Source organism: Uranotaenia lowii, chromosome 2 (genome assembly GCF_029784155.1).
Source record: "Uranotaenia lowii strain MFRU-FL chromosome 2, ASM2978415v1, whole genome shotgun sequence".
NCBI lineage: Eukaryota > Metazoa > Arthropoda > Insecta > Diptera > Culicidae > Uranotaenia > Uranotaenia lowii.
In genome coordinates, this window is record NC_073692.1 from 42,872,351 (window position 1) to 42,894,151 (window position 21,801).

Sequence of the window (21,801 nt, forward strand, 5' to 3'; positions counted from 1 at the left end):
TTTATTAAATTTGAGCAAAAATGACGAAGTTTATAAGAAAAGATCTAGAAAAGTGATAAATAAATAACACTAGCTTACAAAAACTGAAAAAAAAATCGTGAACTTCATCGCCTGACCCAAATTTTGGTTTAGCAAAAGTTTTAGACTAGAAAATAACATTTAAAAAATCTGATTTTCTTTTGTGCTTGGAAATTAATTCGAAGCAAAGATTTCAAGTGGTTATTTATCAACATCGGTTGAAAATTGGAGAAGTTATGGTTATTTTTCCTTAACAGTAATTTTTGAATAATTTAACGAACCGCGGTGTACTGATCATAGTATAGGAAGAATTAAATATGGTTAATCTCTCTCGATCCAAGCCAAAATAAATTTATAGCACACCAGAAGGTCACATGCCAAATTTCAGAATGGTTTGATCATGAGGAGGAGTGGCTTGAGTCTCAAGCGTAAAAGGGATTTTATGGTTTTTTGCTCGAGAGAAGCGAAAAATACTGGTTTTTCATTGATAATTTTTTTTTCTCATCTGACTGATTGCTCTTTATGAATATATTTCATATGCCCTGAATTTGTGACAAACATTTTACTCGAAGGCTGCAACTCGATTTTCAGCTAAAATACAATCTTTAAACCGCAATAACTTTTTTGTTTCAATTCCAATTGGGTTGCAGTCTTCGAGTAAAATGTTTGTCTCAATCTTTGAGAAAATTGTTCATAAAAAGCAATCAAGCAATCTCTTTGAAAAAAAAAATTATAATGAAAAACCAGAATTTTTCGTTCCTCCCGAGCAAAAAAACCTTAAAATTCCTTTCACGTTTGAGATTCAAGCAACCCCTTCCCATGGTCAGATTGTTCTGAAATTTGGCATGTGACCCTCTGGTTAGCTAAAGAGCAATTAGCTAAAGATCGGCTTAGAGCAAGTCAGATTTATCATGTTTAATTCTTCCTATATTAAAATATTAAGCAGTGTTCGGCATCGCTAATTGAAAAATTAGCGGCGCTAATTAAATCGCTAACTCATTCAAATTTAGCGATCGCTAATTAAAACCGCTAAATGAGCGGAAAAATGTATCGCTTCAAGCTTAAAGCGCTAATCGCTAATCGCTAACTGTTGATAAACAATAACGTAAACAGGATGGCAATAGCATGGATTATGGTTGCATCTCAATTCGTTTGCTCAAATACTTTACAAACATAGTGCAGATTGTTTTTTGTGCCCAGTCTGTTGAAAAATCTTAAACCAGGTTCCACTTTTTTTTCAAACTTTCAAAATAGTAATGCCAAATTCTCATGATAGGAGCATTGCCAAACGTGTATCTAAAAAACTAAATGAAATAAATATGAAAATTCATTCTATGGTGATACTATCTTATTTTTATTTTACCAGATTTGAAATACTTGTAAAAATACTGCTTTGTGAAATGTAAATATCTCATCCACTTAAAAAAAGTTGTAAAAAGCGGATTTTCCCAGCATTTATTATTCGAGACTTGAAGTGTGAGATAGTAATCTGAGATCTAAAAAAACTTAGAAATTTGGAAAAGCTTTTGAAAATCCATCGATTAACCTAAAAAGCACATTTCAACAAATCACCGCATGTGGACGACCATGCTAAAGTCATGTAAAATATTGATCAAGTAGGCCGTTTACTGTACTTTTGAAAGCAAAAAACAGTATCTAAAAATTGACCTTCTAGCTTTGAATTATATAAATGATGTTTGAAATAGTATATAATAGTAAATATTTATTGAATTGTTTGTCTGAGAATGTTGAGAAAAGAAGTACTTAAAGAGAAAAAAAGTTAATCTGTATGAGGCACTTCTGCCCAGAGACCATTCGAAGTGACCGTTTTCACTTGGAGCGCATTTTGGTGTAAGAATGATGCCCGATGTCTCCTTTACTTGTCAAATAACAAAAAGTCTACTTCTATCAGTAATAATTTGTGAATTTGAAACAAGTAAATGGAAGTTGGCGTTCTTTATTTAGCGGAACCAAAAATAGCGGAACTTTTTAATTCGCTAGCTCAATCAAAATTTAGCGGCAAAATTAAACCGCTAACAAAAAGTTATCGGACTAACTAGCGATTAGCGAATTAGCGTTTTTGTGCCGAACACTGATATTAAGTTTAGTACACTGCGTTTCTTTAAATTATTCGAAAATGCAAATAATACTGTTTTAGCAAAATACCCATAACTTCTTCAATTTTCATCAGATTTGGATAAATAACCACTTGAAATCTTTTTTTCAAATTGAAATTTACAGTCCATAAAAATCAGATTTTTTAAATGTTAACATCAAGTCGAAAGCTTTTCTCTGAAAAAATGCACTTTTTTCATATTTTTTCTATCACATTCATATCTTCATTGATAGCAACAGTAGGGGAGAATGAGGATACTTGATTCCTTAGCTATATCTCCAAACTGGAATGTCGTACAAAGATCAAATGTTCTAGAAAAATGTGCCAAATGGAACAAAACAGCAATGGTTGAAGCTGAAATTTTTTTAACAAAATAAGTTTTTTGGTTATTGAACTTTGTTTGAAAAATTTCACAAAATGTGACTTGAAGATCTTTTTTCATCGTTTTAAAATGTTCCTAACATGGAGATATTATATCAAAAATATTTATTCCAATACATCAATCTTTCGAGTGTAAATTGAACTTCAAAATACAATATTATCAAAGCGATGGAAAACTCCCAACTTTTTTCAGAAAAAGTTTAAAAAAATGTTGATTTTAGGTACAATTGATCCCCAATATATGGGTACAAATGATCCCGGTATATTCTTCTTCTCAATGGATCGTGGTCATTGCTGATTACGAGATTACTGATATTAATCCAATAACTAACATTGATCCATCAATTATATGAAGAAAAGGGCTAAAATAATTGATTTTCTCTTGTTTATAAAAAATTGCGCCCGTAAGTATGCAATCTCATAAAGGTTGAGAATAAGCTACAGAATTTTTTTCAGACAATTATAGATTGTGAAATGAGAACAAACATGACCAAAATAGTCAATTAACATTCTATGTTGGGGTTTTGTTTGATTTTTTCCATGGATTAGGGCTTCCTGAATAAAGGATCAAGTCTCCCTTAATTTAAAAAAATATCGCAATTTTTTTACTCCCACGAAAATGCTTCTAGTTCATCAACGGGTTCAAGTATCGTTCTAACTTTAGGAGCATAGAGACTTAAAGTTACACGCTGTCAGAAAATTTAAAAGAGTGCAAGTTGCTAAATTTTTCCAAAAAGATATGGTGCAAATAAGAAAAGGGGATCAAGTTTCCCCACTCTCCCCTACTGTTCATTAGGTATACGCAAAAATAAAGTTCTAAATTGATAGCAAATTTATTTACCTTTTTTTTCGTTTTTTTTTCTTTTTCACCTTAATTTATGACATTCAATATACAAAAGAGATATTGTTATATAAGTACATGTACTTTTTATTTTTATTATTCCATAATTTCATATTTCAAGCATAGCTCAAAAACTGTTCTACTGACATTTTTTTGAGTTTCATTTTCGGATTCTGCGCCCGATTTCACATTAAAATTGAACTTCAGCTTACTTAGTTCAAAAATGCTGTAAACTAGAGTAATCGTTGCCTAGATCTTAGGAAAAGTTAATTTTTTTTTTACAAAAATACTGGACGAGTTTCGATAAAATTACTGATGAAGTTTCAAGACGCATTCATGGTTTAGCAAATGATAAACATTAGTTTAAAACTTGTACGCTATTTCTTTCGAACTTGCTTCAAGTACTAATGCTGTACATTAAGAAATACAGAAGTCACACATGAACATGTGTGATGCCACTAATTGGTACTGCTACAGGGTTGCCAATTTATTTTTTTTCCAAAATCAGGGACAGGTAAAAGACAAGTAACGGAAATTTCACTCGAAGTGCTGACCTTTTTTTGGTAGTCGATCCACATTTTCACTTCAGGATTGTTATCTTATGCAGTTTTTTACCGCCCATTTTTATCAGATTTATAAGAATCAGTCAAAATCAGGCTTATTTAAAAAAAATCAGGGAAATCCAATCGCTTATCACGATTTCACGTTGTCAAAAAATCAGGCAAATCCTGAAAAATCAGGCACATTGGCATCTCTGCTGGCAGGCGTACTGCAGGCAGCGTTGCCAACCTTCCAGATTTTTCTGGAATCTTCCAGATTTTTATGTGTCATCCAGAAATACAGACCTCATGTTGCCTGGGCCAGACTTTTCATAAATTATCCAGATTTGTCCAGAAATTCCTATAAGCTCAACGTTTTAATAAAAACAAAATAAACTATTGAAATCCAAGACCTCATAACAGCAACACTGAATTTACTGTGAAGCTGAATACAGAAGTTATTTTGACAGCTGAATAGGTTTAAGCTTTCGTTCATATAGACTCAGACATTGATTATTTTCAAATAATGAGGATTGAGTATTGACTACAATATTGCGATCTAGCGACCAAAAAAAAAAAGGTCGTCATCTATAAAGTTAGTCATCCAGACATCTCTGACATTTCTGAAAAACAGTTGGCATCCCTGACGGCAGGGCTGCTTCCAAATATCAAAAGCCTTTTCGCTCAAAGGCTTTTATGCGCATTCAGTGGAATCTTTCCCAAATTGAAGCTGAACCACTGATCACACTGACATGACACTTCGAACAAGAATTCGACCATTTTTAGGCTTTTTTGTCACATTTTGCAGGTTCGCAATACCGACGGTAGGTGGCGAATCAAACCTTAATCAGGGGTTCGATAAAAAACCGACAGACAGTGTGTACATCGATGATGCGGCATCACTTTTTGATGGTTATGTTCGATGCGTCAAATAATGCGAATTCAATCCTTTTTCGGAAGCCAAATAATATGAGAGAGCTTGAAATTGGATTATTTTCAAGACTGACATAATAGAGATTCCTGAAAACAAATTTGAACTAGATGAAAGCATCATATTAGTAAAAGAAGACCTTCAATTATGCCTATCATACTTGTTGGCGTTGTGCAGACTTGTTTCCAGAAATTATGGAAAACGCGTTTTCGAGCTAAGGCTTTTATGCGGATTCAGCAGACGCTAGCTAAAAATGGCTTGAAATGAAACGCCTCTCCATTCAAATCAGTTCGTTCACGGATTTGATAAAACAGACAGAGATTTTGCTGCATCAGATTCTCGACATTCAAATACGCGTCAAATTATGCTGTCCAATTTTCGGAAGCCAAATCTTAAATTTTGATTAGAGCCCTGAATGGAATTATTTCCAACGTTTAATAATTTCGACTAGCTGTAAACTAATAATATACAATAAAATGAAGAAAACATTAACTTTGATGAGTGTTTACCAAAAAAAAAAATCGAACTATTTCGCTGTTCGATTTTCTCTGAACGGGATATTGTCGATCGAAACAGAATCGAAAGCATTGTAAGATAAATTGAACTGATTTCAACTCCAGAGGATTGGTCTGAAAGCATCTATTGAGCAGGATTTTATTTTTTTTTGTAGCGAAGCAGCGAAAGCTAACGATTTTTCTCGATTGTTGGGAGTCTTTCCAATGATAAGTTCACTCTGGGTGGAATTAAATTTCGGGGGACACAATCGAAATGGGAGAAAGAACACGAAAAAGGGGGAAAACTTTTTTTCTGCCGCTAGTATTTATTAATCTTTGAATAGAGCTTTTCGTGGGAGAACTAATAGAAGGAAGTATGTAAGTGTCCCGATAAAGTCGTTGGCTCAAAAAAAGCTTTTGCACTAACTGATCTTTGAAATCTGATTTCAATTTAAGGATTCGCTAAAATAGTATTGTTCAAAATGGGGGAAATTCACAGGAATTGTGATTGCTGCAACAGTTTTTTTTTAGTTTGTTGGGAATAGTCGATGGATTCGAGAAAGTCAACAGTAAGCGTGGATCTTTAAGTGTATTTTCAAAAGACCCGGTTAATATTCCGGTATTAAAACATAACCAATAAAATATTGCTAAATAAAGGCAATCAAAGTTACTTTTGAGTGGGCGAAATTTCACTTTCTTTGTTTTTGAAATAGCCCACGAAACTTGTGTAAACATCCCAACATTTTGTTTAACACCACAGAGAACTGTCAAAACAAAGCTGAGAAAAAATAACTAATTTTCAGTCAGTTTTCAATAGGTCGTATGAGCAACTTGGTTTCATGATGAACTTGTTACGAAACTCCAACGGGGATTTTCTTGAAGCCTGCCAAGTAGCTCATACGACCTGACTGAAAATTAGTTATTTTTTCTCAGCTTTGTTTTGACGATTCTTTGCACAGTAAACGAAAATTACCGAGTTCGGTAATTTTTTTTACCGAAATCCTAACATGTGTAAATCGTTAAACTGTTCGGTAATTTATTCGTTAAAAAATAAACGAACATCGGTAAATCGATTCTTTATTTTACCGGTAAAAAAATTACAAAAATCGGTAGTTTTCGTTTAATGTGTGTGGTGTGTTTGGAGACATCTGGTGGCACAGCCCAAAAAAACAAAAATAAGTTCAAAAAGGGTGTTGGAATGTTTACACAAGATTCGTGGGCTAGCTTGAACGTCTGTTCTCTGTGTCTTTATGACAAATTTTCGGATATTTGACTGGGTCATACTTTATACTTGTAATGTTATAATTCTTTCAGTTGATCGTAAACTGATATTAGGAAGTATGTTATGTCAAACCGTTGAATAATTTTCACCGTTATCGTTTTGTTTACAAACTGTGATCTTCATCGGGTACGCATTTGCTTTAAAAGTAAGAATAAAAACACTGATAACACTGACAGAACACTTGGGACAAAAATTCGACCATTTTCATGCTAATTTGTTTTGTCAAACTTTGCAGGTTTGCTTTACCGACGATAGGTGGCGAAGCTATAATTTTTCCGATACAAATGCCCTGTAGGAAAATTGTACCTGTTTAGCCCGATATTATCGTAGGAATTGCCTAATTTTTTCTTAAAGATGGGTAGCACTTTCTAACTGGGATAGCATTTCTTCAAATCGATCGATGCGCACTCTGGAATCGATATTGCGTACTATTGGAAAAATTATCCAACAAACGAAATCGAGTGTCCAGTCAGTATGGTCAGTGATAAAAACGAAATAATTGTCGTTTGTCAAAAAAAAAAAATCGATTGCCGCGTATTCATAATCTCGATACTTTTAATTGATTTTTTAAAGGTATAATATAACTTTGGATCATCCAAAATTTAATACAATATAAAAACAATTTTAAATTTATTTCAAAAAGCCAATCCTGCAGAAGGTAGCACAAACAGAAAGGTGTGGACATACTTTCATGGAAAAGCACTTTTTAAAAACCCAATCAACGATGAGATAGCTCCCCAAAAATGCGCGTTTATTTACAGAAGCGATTGAGCTGTCAGAGGTCCGAACTAAATGAAAAGCGTTACGCACACACACAAAAATACGTAGCGAACAACTCCAAAACAAACCCTACTTCAAATGGGAGGGTGTGTGAGCAGGTGGTAGTGGTGGTGTTGAACTTGGTTTTTACTTACAACAACAAAAAATCATCCGTCAAATGTGTGTGTTGAATTGGATGTTTTTATTTTTTTTTGGCAACAATTATTTTTCGGTGTTGGTCCATTGTTTTTGTTTTCGTGGACCAATGAAACAACACCAACAGAAGAATGATGAGACCAGTCGAATCCAAAATGGCGTCCGAAGTTGATTGGTTGATTGATTTGTTGGTTTCGAAGTGTCACGAGTGTTAGTAGTCGGTCAATCGAGTCCGGTAATTTTGGAGTCGTCAGTTTGAGTCAGTGTATTTTTTTTTCGTGTTTTTGAGTTTTTTTTATTTGCGGGAAACAACGTTTTGATTGTCCCACGGTCGTATAGATGATGATTAGTAGCAGAGTACACATGAAAGTAGAAAAGAAAAAAAACATAAAAACTTATGAAGTCTTAAACTACAATTAAACAAATATGTTAAACTACATAATCGGAAAACAAATGTCTGGAATAACTGATTCAAATTTCTACTACACATTTTCCGCGTCAGAAGCAATAATTTCGAAGACGCTAGCTGAAACCCCTTGAAAAGGACTGAATGAAAAACTTGTTGGCACCTAAAATCTGTTTTGTTATTTTTTATGTCGTTTTGGTTTATTTCTAATCAACAACTGCTGAGCTTGTTTTAACCCGGTAGTGCCCATCCCCGCCTTCAGACGGGGAATATAAAAAAAGTAAAAAAAACGCATCGAATAGTAGGATTAAATTTATTTGTCTTAAATGATTAAAAATATGTTAATCTGTCAAACCTTGTTACTGAAAACCATTTGACCTTCTGTTGTCAAAAGTAACAGCTAAGGGAAGCTTAAAATCATAAGAAAACTATAAATGGACCTATTTTTCGAAAAATGATCAATTCGGTAGCCTCATAAATCCTTGATCAATGTGTTTTTCTTTTTAAAAATTGATTGGCAGTTTGATTTTTTGAAAAAAAAAAAAACAAATTCAAAGTTAGGAAGGAGATATGAAAGACTATAACAGTTCGAAAAATATGTACGAAATTAACATCTCATACAAGTTGAAATATTTAAGTTATTTCCAACAAAAACTACATAAAAATATAGCTATGAATTAGTGTTAATGTATTGCAAAATTTAGGAAAAATTTGTTAAAGTGTTGAAAATCTACAACAAAAGCACTGAGATATTAAGTTCCTTAGCCCCTGTGCTTATGCAATTATTGACAAAAAATTATCAAAAAAATTTCTCATCGATGACATTTTTCTTAGAACAAAATTTGTTCAAAATTATAAAACTAAGCTTCAGTGAATTTTTCAGCGAAATAAAAATTGGGTTCCAGAGGGTTAAATTGTACAATTTACAGGAGTTCACAATTAATCAAAAAACTTTAATTAAGTTTTATGAAGAGATTAACCACCGTAATTTTTTGTTTGTTACTTTGATTTATCGGCCTAGCGGTGAAAAGTGATGTCCTTTTTAGTAGGGACATCTAAAGATTATGAAATTTTTATATAGATGGATAGAAGGTTAGAAGAAATGAAAGATGGTGAAAATGAGCGGGTAGAATTTGTCTAGAAGCATTAACATCACATACCAAATTTTTGTTCCTCACGAGCCTGAGGAACAAAAATTTGGTATGTGATGGTAATGCTTCTAGACAAATTCTACCCGCTCATTTTCACCATCTTTCATTTCTTCTAACCTTCTATCCATCTATATAAAAATTTCATAATCTTTAGATGTCCCTACTAAAAAGGACATCACTTTTCACCGCTAGGCCGATAAATCAAAGTAACAAACTTTAATTAAGTTTAGAAAAAATAGAACTTACATAAGCTATGGATTTGATTTATTACCGATTTTTTTCCATACAAAAAAAAAACAAATCCAACTCGTCGAACAAAAACAAAACAACCAATCATCCGAAAAGTCAGCAGCTGTTGATTGGAAAACAGCACAGAACAAAAACCAAAACATAACGATCAATTTCTTGAACCCCCTTTTCCTTTTTTTCCGAACGGTTCCGTATCGAATGATTTTTCCGGAATATAACACCAACAAAAACTGATACCGGCAGTTTGGGAAAACATCTTGGCGCGCTGTTCTGTCAGTGCTATGCTGTGCGGATGGCATAACTCAGGCAGCGAGAAAGTTTTGCTTCTTGAGACTTTAGACTTATGTATATGTTTGGCTTTTTCCCACCATTTTCCTGTATCGCTCTCGTTGTTTATGTTGTTTTTTGTTGTTTTATTAGCAAAAAAACGTATGATAAATCAGAATAAGAGTGTAAATTGAAGCTGCATCCGACTTTTTAATCCGGTGCTTAATCTTCGGAGTAAAGTCCTAATTTGTTTGGGATTTTGCAAACAAAATATAAAAACGGACAGCGGGATTATTTCCTACAACTCGGGTGGCAATATTATTACATTTTTTGTAAGTTGTGTTCTTGTTTATTTTCTTGAAAAAATCATCAATATTTACAAATAAAAAAATATCGGAGAAAATCGTTAGAAAGTGATTTTTGAATGATTTTAAGACAATCGAGTTTCCATTCGAATTCCCATTCCCTAACGACCTTAACGAAAGACCGTTCGGCCGAACGATCATTCGACAAAACGATGATTCGGATTTATGACTATTCGGCCTTATGAGTATTCGGCCTACCGACCATTCCACCTAATGACCATTTGGCCTAACGATCGTTTTTTTCCTAGTCTTTTCGGCCCTGCAGCCATTCAGCCTAACAAGTTGTTAGTAACAACAATTATAAAAAAAAAATCGGGAAATCAACCTTCGCCCAGATGTCACTTTCGGCCTATTTTCCTATTCGGCCGAACATTCTTAGGTCTGTCACCAAGATTGCCGAAATTTTTTTGTGGTTTAAAAAAAAATTTATAGGAATTTCACAAGAAAAAGATTGAAAATAAATAATTTAAAAAAAAAATACGATCCGAATCTTTCATCGGAATACCAGAATTTAATCTGAGTCTTACAAAGGAAAATCAAGATCCAATCCTAGTCACGGTGTGTTTCGTAGAAGGACTTAAAGGGAAAAAAATACAGTAACGCAAATTTTTGCATGGGCAGAAAAAACAGCTTTTTTCGGCTCATTTTCACCAAAAATTATAATATTTTGTTGGTGACCCGCAATACAAAATTTTTTTTTTGAAAATTTTCTATTAAAATTCTTCCAAAAATAAATGTATTTTTTAGTGTTTTATAATTTCAGAGATGCTAGTTATGTTAATTTTAACTTCCAATACTTTTAAATTGAACTGATAACTGAACAATGCAATCACGAAAAATTTTCTAATTAGTTTAAAACTAGTTACAGGGCTGTTTAAACGTTAAAAATTCTTAAACAGTATTTTCTAATATTAAAATTTAAATACTGGCTGGCCAATCCTTTAAGCAATCGGAGAGGGTCAAATTATCTAGATTATTTGAATAATCTAGAATAATATGAATCCATATATGAATCCATTTGAATCCAGTGTCTTTAGATTTTCTGATTGGGGCAACACTGGAGGGAATTTTATTTAAAAAAAAAGCTCAATGATTAAGAAAATCAGTTAACACTATGAAACGTTATAACTTTTTGTGATAAAGCTTATCGTGATGCGTTGGTCTCAATTCAAGCTTTTAAAAAATTAAAAAAAAATTCAATATGCAAAAGTAAATGATCCATTAAAATCAAATAAGAAATTACTTTTTAATAAAAAGTTTTTATACTTCTTCTGATTAAAATGTTTCAAAATTCCATTTGCACTTCAGACTCAATTCAAATCGCTTCAGCAATTCAATCTAGTTTTAATTTTACTTGTTTCTGTCTTTTGATACAATGTTCACTATTAGCCTGGAGTTTCCTTAAACCTTTTTACTTTTATTATTTTTTAGCTCAATTTTTGTAACTCTGCTGTGATTTTTCCATGAAGCATTAATGTTACAGTAAAACAATCATAACTTCTACAATTTTATACCGATTATCTTAAAAACTATAGAAATCATTGGTATGAATAAACCATAGAAATCCATAAAAACAAAAAAAAAATTAAACGCATAAATCTCATCTAAAACCGTTGATGAAATTGAAATATCTCCTGAAAAAAATCGTTTTTCATCGTTTTGTTGATCAACAGTATCAACAAGTACTTCAATTCTTACGCAAATATGAAGTTCAAATGATTGATAGAAAATTTATTCACCTTCAATATGAGAAAAAGAAATTTAAAATGTATGATCTGTAGCGGAAGAAAAACGGATTTCAGTGCAAAAACTTTAACTTTTAACGAAATTTTATATTTTAAAATCTATGGAAAACTAGTCTGCTTGGATGTGTATAAATTTAATCTGAGATACACAAAATTCAAAAATGCCATTAACGAGTGGTATCATCAAACATTTAATTTTTGATTTCTCAAGTGCGTATCCATATGCATTTGAGCCTACAAATATTTCAAAGGACAATTTTGAAAAAAAGAAAAGATTGTTAATATTTTGGTGGAAGCCAATCAAATGTTGTTGGACTGTTCTTACTCATGTTTTTTTTTTAACCAGAATTAGTTCTCTAAGATATATATGTAGGTATCAATTCAAATTCATGTTACATGTGGATAGCACCAGTTATAACAAAGGTATTAAAAATAATAAAATTTTGAATAAAATGATCATATATAAATTAAATAAATAATTTTCAATGAGATAAGTTACTATTCCATTGCACTGGAATAATTTAACAGATAACAATTTCTACAAATCTTCAAAAAAAAAAAAAAACAAAACATATGGGGACTCACCGACCAAATATTTCAATTTTGCCTGAAAATTATTCTGAAAAGTCCATTTAATTTTCCATTTCTGAAAAAGTTAAAGTTACTGTATTTTTTGTTTTAATCATCTTTTATAAACACACCGTGTAGTCTTTCATCGGAATGTTAAACAATCCGAATCTTCCAACGGAATTTCAAATTAGGATCTGAGTCTTTCATCGGTATCCCAAAAACACGTCCGAGTCTTTCATCGGAATTTCAAACAATCCGAATCGTTCATCGGAATTTCGAATTACGATCCAAATCTTTCATCGGAAGAACAAAATCTAATCCGAATATTTCATCAGAATATCGAAATATTATTTCGGGCCTTTCATCGGAATATCAAATAATAAGAAACTTTCAGTGGATTTTCAATTTTCGATCCGAATCTTTCATCGGAATACCAGAATCTAATCCGAGTCTTTCATCGGAAAATCAAGATCTAACCCGAGTCTTTCATCGGAATATCAAACAATCCGAATCTTTCAAATGGAATTTCAAATTAAGATCCAAGTCTTTCATCGAAATATCAACAACCAATACGAGTTTTTCATCGGAATTATCAAAACAATCCGAAGCTTTCATCGGGATTGAAAATGGCAACCCGAGTCTTTCATTGCAATCAAAACACTTTATCCGAGTCTGTCATCGAAATATCCAAAATCCAAAATCCGAGTCATTCATCGGAGTTGAAAAAAAAAACCTCGTGTTCATCAAACATTAGGAGAATTTTAATTTAAATTCTTAAACTAGAACATTTTAAGGAAATTATTCAAAATACAGAAAAGAGAATCCGTGACTGATATTCGAATTTCAATCTAATCTCCTTTGAATAGATACCGTAAACTGATCAACTAGAAATTTTTGGAGATAATCATCATTAACTAAGTAAGAAGTTGAAATATCTGAAAACTGTTTACTACGTTTTAAAGCCTATTATTTGAGCTATAAAAAAGCTAAATTTAGATTTTATTAGAAGATTTTTGATACTACTGAAGATGTAATTTTAAAATCTTAAAATATCTGGTTTTTCGAAGGCTCGCAAACAAACATCTCTCCTGATCAAATTTAAGCATTTAGGAGAAAATGGGTTGTTTTATGTGAAATTTCATTTTTTTTTCTTTGTTTATTTTTAGTTCAAGTGTTATTTTTATGGTCATTTGGTGAAAATTTTTGGGTATTGAATAAAAACGGCGATTTTCCATGAGAAAGCCGATATAATAAAAATGGCTAAAACTCTATCAAATGGTTAAATGGTTAAGAAAAAAAAAAGAACATGGGAACAGTGCGAGGACCTAGGGAATTGCATAAAAGGACTAGTTTCTTTTGTTTTTGATGCCAAAATAATATTGAAATGTCCATAATTTTTGCCCCTAAATGTATGCATCAACATTGTCCATCTTTTGATTATAGGTAAATGTTTTTGAAAAAAAAACCTTGAAAAAATCAGTTTAGTCCTAACAAAAATAACTGTTATTAATTTTTGTGTGTTCTATGCTAAATGGCACCATGACAATAATTTTGAAGATGTAGATTGAGGTACTTAAAAACCAAAGTGATCAAAGCTTAGCTTAGCTTAGCTTGATTGACTACTCACATCCACCTTTGAACATTGAACCCGAAATGCTTCATTATAATTTTCTAGTAATAAATTAATATTGAACAATTCCGTTGACTTTCCTCAGTAAACTTCATAAAAACTGTTTGTTGGTAGTATGATTATATTGAATTAAATGCATTTCGAATCCCATGATCGCAGGCGTGGCTCAGTAGAACGAATTCCACATCGCCAATGGTTGCTACTCCGTGATTGACCGAGGCCATCAATTTTGTACAAGGGTCAAAAGAATGGTACTTGGGATTAGCACATTCTCAATGTACAAAACTGATGCTCTCTCTTTGAACATCAATAACGGCGCCGGCCACGTCCTAGTAGTCAATAGATAGTTTGGAAAAGAGAGAAAGGGATGAAAGAAATAATTTATGCTTTAGGACCGAGGTCACCTCTGCGTCCTAGCAAATAATTTTGTTCTGGGGAGTGGGTAAAATGATGTGATCTGGAGACACTTTTGACTAGTGTGATCTGATTCTGAGCATCCTATTCTTTTATTTTCCTTAAGACAAAACATCTACCCAAATGTTACAATTCAAATAAACTAATTGTGTTTGAAAAAAAAAAACCCTAACTTAAATCCATCAATTGCAAGTCATTTGTTGTGTTTATTCTATTATATATAAATTTAAATAGTGTGACCGAAGGCGCTAGTATGAAAATATTGTGAATGTATTTATGATATCTTTGTTGTTAATAATCAGAAATTTATTAATCATTCCAATTTTATATGTATTACTTGCACTACATCTTACTTTACCTTTAACTGTTTAAAGTTATAATGCTGACTGTTCAAAATATAATAGTGATCAGTGATATAATATTTAAAGATGAATTATAGTTCAAACATTTCAACCTGAATAGAGAGAAAATGAAAAATAAAGTTTTATTGTGTTGTTCATGAGTTTATAGGGTAAGTCATGTAAGCAAAATTATAAATCAATAAGTAACCAAATTTGGTGATTTCCACTAAAATAAACCAGTTAGAACTTACAGTTTACATGGGAATGTATGAATAATGGAGCAAAAAACGATTTGTTGACGATTAATTTTCCGGTGAACAGTGAGTTGTGAAAACATCCAATAAGGCAGCTCTGAGTCATGCTGAAAATAGCATCGGCTAATAGAATTATAAGAAAAAGAAAAGATGATTCCCTAATCTAAAGAATATAACTTCAGGGTGCAATGTATGTAAAGCTGTGAAACAAAAAAAAAAAAAAAAAGAACAAACTAAGAATGTCAAATGCTGCACTTTCCTTTCATTCAAGTTTTTTGACGAGAGCGAACATAATAAAAATAATTTTTACATACATATGTAATTGGTAAAATTTCAATATCTCTTAAAAAAAATCTGAAATTTCGATCGAAACTCCTTTTTCCACTTAAGCACACGCACTTTACAGATCGACTAAACATTACAAATTTATTAAATTCACATCACTTCAATCATAATTTTGCGATAAAGTTTCTATCGATTCAAGGCAGTCTAGTCACCATTGAAGTCTCCACGGTCTCTCCTTAAAAACCAAAGTGATCAAAGTTATCCCGAAACTCGAAATCTGGTTTTGTAACCATTATTTAATTATTATCACCAGTGTCGTTTGAATGTACTCCAATCAATGATCATGTTTAATACTCCTCACCTCAGTAAGTGTTATAACTTTTAGGAATTACGAAAAAGCAACCCCTTCCAAAATATTCAATACTGAATGAAAAAAGTGATCAAAGTTCCCCCAGTTTACGGTACCGTAATTCGGGATAGGATTAATGACTTTTTTCAATATTTTTCGAACAATTTTGCTTTTAGGGGGAATGTGGCGTGTTTCATATTTTTTTAAAACTAATACTGGACTCCTACGAGCGTAAAACATGGTTGCAGAAATTTATTAGACTACTTTAAATTCGATTTAAAAATCGATTTCGTCTTTGTTTAAAATTTGATACTTTGGAGTGACATTGATTATGAAGGATACAAAACTTCTTAATCATATTTTTAAATGCTAGTTTATCAATTACTTAGGCAGTTCGGAACAAACTCAAACGATATAAAATTAGTAATTAAACTCCACAAAATTGAACACAACTTTTTTGGTGGCTCAAGGATATTAAAACATTAAAAATTTACCTCAAAATACAGAAAAAAAAAACTACACCAACACTAAACATTTGCTAAAGAAAAAAGTTGAACCCTCATATAAATCAACCTGCTGGTTCTAAACGCTTTGATTTCATCAGGAAGGGTGTTTGTATGTGAGCATTCGAAAAAATAGATATTTCAAGGTGTTTGGGCAGACCATGTCGGGTTAAAAGTAAAACAACACTTGTTTTGAGCACGGTCAACCGAAAAGAGAAATTTAATTTTAGTTCGATTTAAAATTATAACTTTTCCCGCTAAATCATTTATGAAATAACAATAGAATGAATAACTGGCACCATTATAGCGGTGCTCAGATGGACACTATTCTTCTAGGCTTTTTTTTTTTTTAATTTGAAACTCTATTTATAAGTTTTTAAACGTAGAAAAAAGTTTTGAGATATTTTTACTTTATACTTAGATATTAATGATAATGTGGAAAAATTTCATGTTTATCAGAGTTACTCCTGTGAACAATGTTACCCCGTTTTACGGTTGTTCTTGAGTGTCAATATGTCTCTATTGGTAGTTCGGCGGCTTGCAACTTTCTTCGGGTGCATCCAAATAATACAGTTTCATCGGGGACCCTCAATTGATTTCGGAATCTTTAATTTTGTATCATTACTTTTTTTTATGGACGCACCTTGAAAGCCCGAGAAAAAAAAACACCCTTATCAGACCATGGGTGTCAATTTAACACTCCTCGTTTAAACCGATATATCTCTCGTGTTTCTCAACCGATTTTTACAAAATTACAGTTTATCAAACATGTTTCTCAAACAATATTTACCTCCACCAACACTTCAGGTTTCCATTATTCAAAGTCTAAGAAAAAAATCCGAAGAAAACATGCTTCGAAAAAAAGACTGTAAATCCGCTAGAAACTGCTAGAAAAAAAATTCACTTAGTGTCCAAGAAAGCTGAAGTTAGAAACTATACTTTGGTCATAAGTATAACTTTAAATAGAGGATTGGAAAGTTGACGTAATTTGTCACATTTTTGCGTTTTAGCTTTTCAAAGAACGAAACACAGAATTTTTGACGAATTTTCACAGGAAAATTTTGTAAATTTGCAATTTTTCAGATTTTCTTGCACTTCAATTAAACTTTGCTCGGGATTTTAAGTATATAAACGCAAGATTTCCGTAATAAATTTAGAGAGATACATTGGTTTTAGTCAGAAATGTCAAACTTATGCACCAGGTACTGAAACGTTTAAAAATTTCAAAGACGGATGAGGGTTAAAAAGGAACAAATGGTCCTGCTTTCATTTGTGAAGGAAAATTCTTCTGAAGTTTGAATAATATTTTTATCGTTGAGTTGCTATGACGTTTGTTAACGTTTTTCTTTCTTCTAATATTGCCACCCTAGTAAAAAGTTGAGGAAAGTATCTCTTCGATATCGGGGAATCGGCCCAGCAAAAAGTGCCGATTTTAAAATTTATCGAACCTATTTCACCGGTAAGAAAAACAGTTTGTCTTCGCAGATTTTACCCCGTTTCCAGTCTAAAACTGTGTGTAGGTTTTAGTGGAGAACACCAGATGTTTCTCCACCATAGACACAGGTCTACGGTGGGCGTCAAGTGGGTGTAGTGGCGTGGGGATCAGAAAAATCACGCGAAAGGTGTTTATTTACAGTAATGAAATTTTATGGTACGATTATTTGCTTCGCAAATGTGTGTACTTTCATTTGCCCCTCATTCGGCTGAAGATATCTGGCAGCAGGGAAAAAAAGTTTGTCAGTTAAGTTTCATTTCAACACCGCTCACTGTTTTTGTTTTTCCTTTTTTCGAGTGTATGTTGGCGTTTTTGTTGAGTTATTTATGGTTGCTGGTAATTGTGAAAGTTGTCAAAAGTACTTTGACGTTTGTTTTGACTTTACTACCCCTAGGCTCTAAGTGACAATCCTGATTATAATAATGTTTGTTTGAGTCTGAAAACTGTCGTTACTTGAGAATGGTGTGTATGATGATTACTGGTAGTTTGGAAACTTTCATTCATTCATGACTTAAATAGAATAAAGTCGAAATGAAGGCTTCGTTTCGAATCAATTTCTAGTTCAAACTCGGAATTCTTCAAGCTATGATAAATAAACTCTAAGGAAAAAACTATAAAAATAATCAAAACGCGAAAAACATTCATGTTTAACATAAATATAGCTTGACAAATGAAAACATGGAAAAACAACCCCGCAAAGTATACCTTCCGCGAAATTTCCACTTCTTGATTGAGCTATTTGTATGGAATTTTCCGCGCACTTGCTTGCACTTGCTGATTCTGATCACTGAGATGATATGTTTGGATTTCGCTAAAGAAAAACAAGTCAAATGACTACCAAGTTTGCTGTCTACCTATCTATGTTGCGGTGTTGATCAAATATTTCTAGCAGCTTACACAACGCTAGTAACCATCGACTGACTTAGTATCTAAGCTAAAAAATAAAAATAATCTATATTAAACTGATAGTATATTTATAGACAACATGTAGAGATAGAGAAAAAACAGATATCAACTATGTTTAGAACACCAAATCCGTATCAGTACTGTCAACATATGAATGTCAACAACGAACAACACCAAAGAAGACGATTATTTGCTTCGGTTTTTAGTTCAGTTATTAACCCCACTCTACGATGTAGAGCTTGTAGAGAGAATGAGCTACATCACTGTCACTACCTACAAACGGCCAAAGTATAGTAGAACAACTACATCGATTAACTCTAGAGAGAAAAAAGATAGAGAAAAAAAAATGGTGGCTCCAGAGAGTCCCAAACGGAGCCGGGTCATCCTCTGGGCACCGGAAAATTACCTCCAACCTGTAGCGGCTCGCCAATGTTGACGTACAGTAGCACGTCCTTCTCGTAGCTGCCCTCCTCGATGATGACCAGCTGAATGGTTTTCCTGCAATGGGACAAAACGAGAGAAAAAAAAAAAACACACAATGAGTCAGTGATTAATTAACCTTGGCCCCAAATCTGGGGGGCATGCCAAGGCCTATTGGCTGGCCATCTGTTGGGGGTGTGTGTTGGCTGTTGGCAAATTAGCGGGACTTGTTTCCCGACTAATCGATGTCACCGCCGGAATTCGAGAACACAGACATGTTAGCGGTTAATTTGTTTGTCCGTCGAAATGATCTTCTTTCAAGGACGATAATTTAGGGTCTCGGAATAGTTTCCCGACGCAAGACTTAACTTGTGTAAATCATTTCGGTTTGACCATCTGAGTTTTTATTACCCTCTACTAGCTGCTTTACTACACCTTCCAAAAGTAAATTAAATTTGTTATTTTTTGTAATTCGTTAATTTGAAACGGCTCATACCTTGATGCTTTAAGGAATCAAACTCTTTTTGTATGTTCCCAATTGTTTGCTTAATAAGGTCTGAATTAGAGATGTACCGAATAGTGGTATTCGGCGAACGGCCGAATACCTAATAGGGGGAAGTGTTCCTAAATGCGCATATCGGGTAATATGCGCATACAGCCGATTGACGATATGGCTGGAGATTCATCATATCTAATAAGTACAGTTTGACGGTAATACGCTTTTAACACATGGCATGAAAAAATTAAATTATTATATTAAGTCAAAAAAATTTAAAAATTCAAACAAGATTTTTGTCAGTTTTGTTATAATATATTGAACTTTATTTTTTAGATTCTGTGAACAATTTTATGGTTTTTCTTTCTTATTCATCTGGAAATCGAAAATTCAACAAATTGAAGCTTTCGGCAAAGTTGTAAATGATCAGATATTGGAATGAGAGACAGGTTCTGAATGCCCATATCAAGGCAGGTTAAATGCCTATATCAAGAAAAATAGATTAGTCTCATAAATTTTTTACTTTTTATCATTTAAACATTCAATCTACGCTCAAATCACGACCTTACAGCGAAAACAGAAGAACTTCATACTGATCCGATAAAAATACGATATGAACAAAATATTACTATGAAATATGGTCATATGGCATACCTAACTATGTTTCATGCAATAGAACTAGTGATATAAAAAATTTCACCAAAATTTCAGCCTTGTCGTATGCTTAACATCCGTTTCTATCATTTTCAATTAAATAATATCAAAATATTGCAAGTGTTGATAAAATATAACTAAAAACATAAATATGCGCATTTAGCCTTGGCTAATTTGGCTATTTTGACTTTTTTTTATTATAAAATTATTCTCAAGAAAGCTGTAAGAGATGTTGACAGAAAAATTGCTCTAACGTATATCAAACAGATGTCCGCTCATGTGTATATTAGGATATATTGACAGTTCTACACGAACACCACCTTAGCAGGAGGCCTCAGCCCTAACCTCAAACCATGGGAGAACAGAATAAATTTTTGAGAAGGGCGCACGATAAATGCGATTTTCCGGTACTAATATCGAAAAATTCGCCCTGTAGAAAAGCGATACACAGATGTTCGTGTTTTGATATTTTGGGTGTTCAGGGGTGCCAAGTGCATTGATATTTGGAAAATGATTATATTTTTTTAATTGCATTGTTATTGAAAAACCTTATGAGTGCCTCGAATTTGCAACTTTCCCATAGATTTATATTCGAATGTGAAATTAAACGAAATATTTATCTAAACGAAATAACAACTCTGCCTGTATCGCACACTTAAACGATGTAGCGAATTATGTGGATATGTTTAAAATAATCAGAGCATGTAGGCGATTATTTTCAAAGTCAACATAGACGGGACAGGGCTTTCATTAATTCACTTGTTTGTAACAGTGAATGACTTTGCATTCGTTTAGAAGTTAGAAACAACTCGGTAGTGAATTTTGAATAGGGCGAATGCGCCAAATGTAAACAAATGGAGTTATCAGCTGCGTGATAATGTACATTTGGAAACCTACATTTTGAGTGTACGTACAACCTCAACTGAAGGATATATGGTTTTCGAGAAAGGAAAACAAAATAAAATTTTTGCTGGGAGCTATGGAGCTGTCAAACTTTGAACGCGTTTTTCTCGAAACAGTGATGTTGGCGCATTCGCCGTATTCAAAATTCGATACCGAACTGTGTTTTAATCTATCAAGCAGTACATATATAGCAGTATATATTTCAGATGTTTTGAATTCACCTTGAAAATTCATTAGCAAAAAACGGCTTCAGCAAATTAGGGACGCACCTTTATAAATTCAAACGTTTAGATGTTGATAGTTAAAAAAAATAATCAATTCAGTCATATTGTAATTAGTTTAAAACAAGCACATACTGATTTTAGTAACGCACCTAGCATCACTGGTGAGGCCGGCAGCAAATCAAAATTTGAGGTTATGGCAGAGGCCAATTTTTCGCCAATACTATCGTCCGTATATACCCTTATAGTTTTCAGACTCCTATCTATTGGAATATGGGAGAAAATGAGTGCTTTCCTTAATATGCGCATATAGCCCGCCTCTCCCCTATTGACTATTTTAACTATTCGGCCAAACAAATATTCGGTCGGATATTCTATAGAGTTTTTAATGAAAAAACAAAAGCGATTATTTCAATTTCCTTCTATTTCTTCCATATTAATGCCCCTCGTGTTTTGAGTCGACTATTTTCAACCAGGAAGAACATCTTCTGACTTGTCGCTTCTAGGGCGTCTTTCAACAAGGAGATTGGGTTCCTGTGAAATCGGGGACAAAACATGTCGAAACTGGTGCCAAGCAATTTGAAATTGCTTATTTGATAAAGAACATTGATGAAAATCTGGCCTATTCGGCCGAATACTTAGCTCAACTATTCGGTGATG

At 32.9% G+C, this 21,801-nt stretch overlaps 1 protein-coding gene across 1 annotated transcript in view; it reads right to left on the minus strand.

Moving 5' to 3' along the window:
* The window catches only part of LOC129742559 (sodium/calcium exchanger 3-like), a 238,675-nt gene that overhangs the window by 14,285 nt on the left and 202,589 nt on the right, over positions 1-21,801 (minus strand). Inside the window, exon 4 of the mRNA XM_055734471.1 lies at positions 18,854-18,945. Coding sequence (XP_055590446.1) covers positions 18,854-18,945 — 92 coding nt within the window. The remainder of the gene's footprint in view (positions 1-18,853; positions 18,946-21,801) is intronic.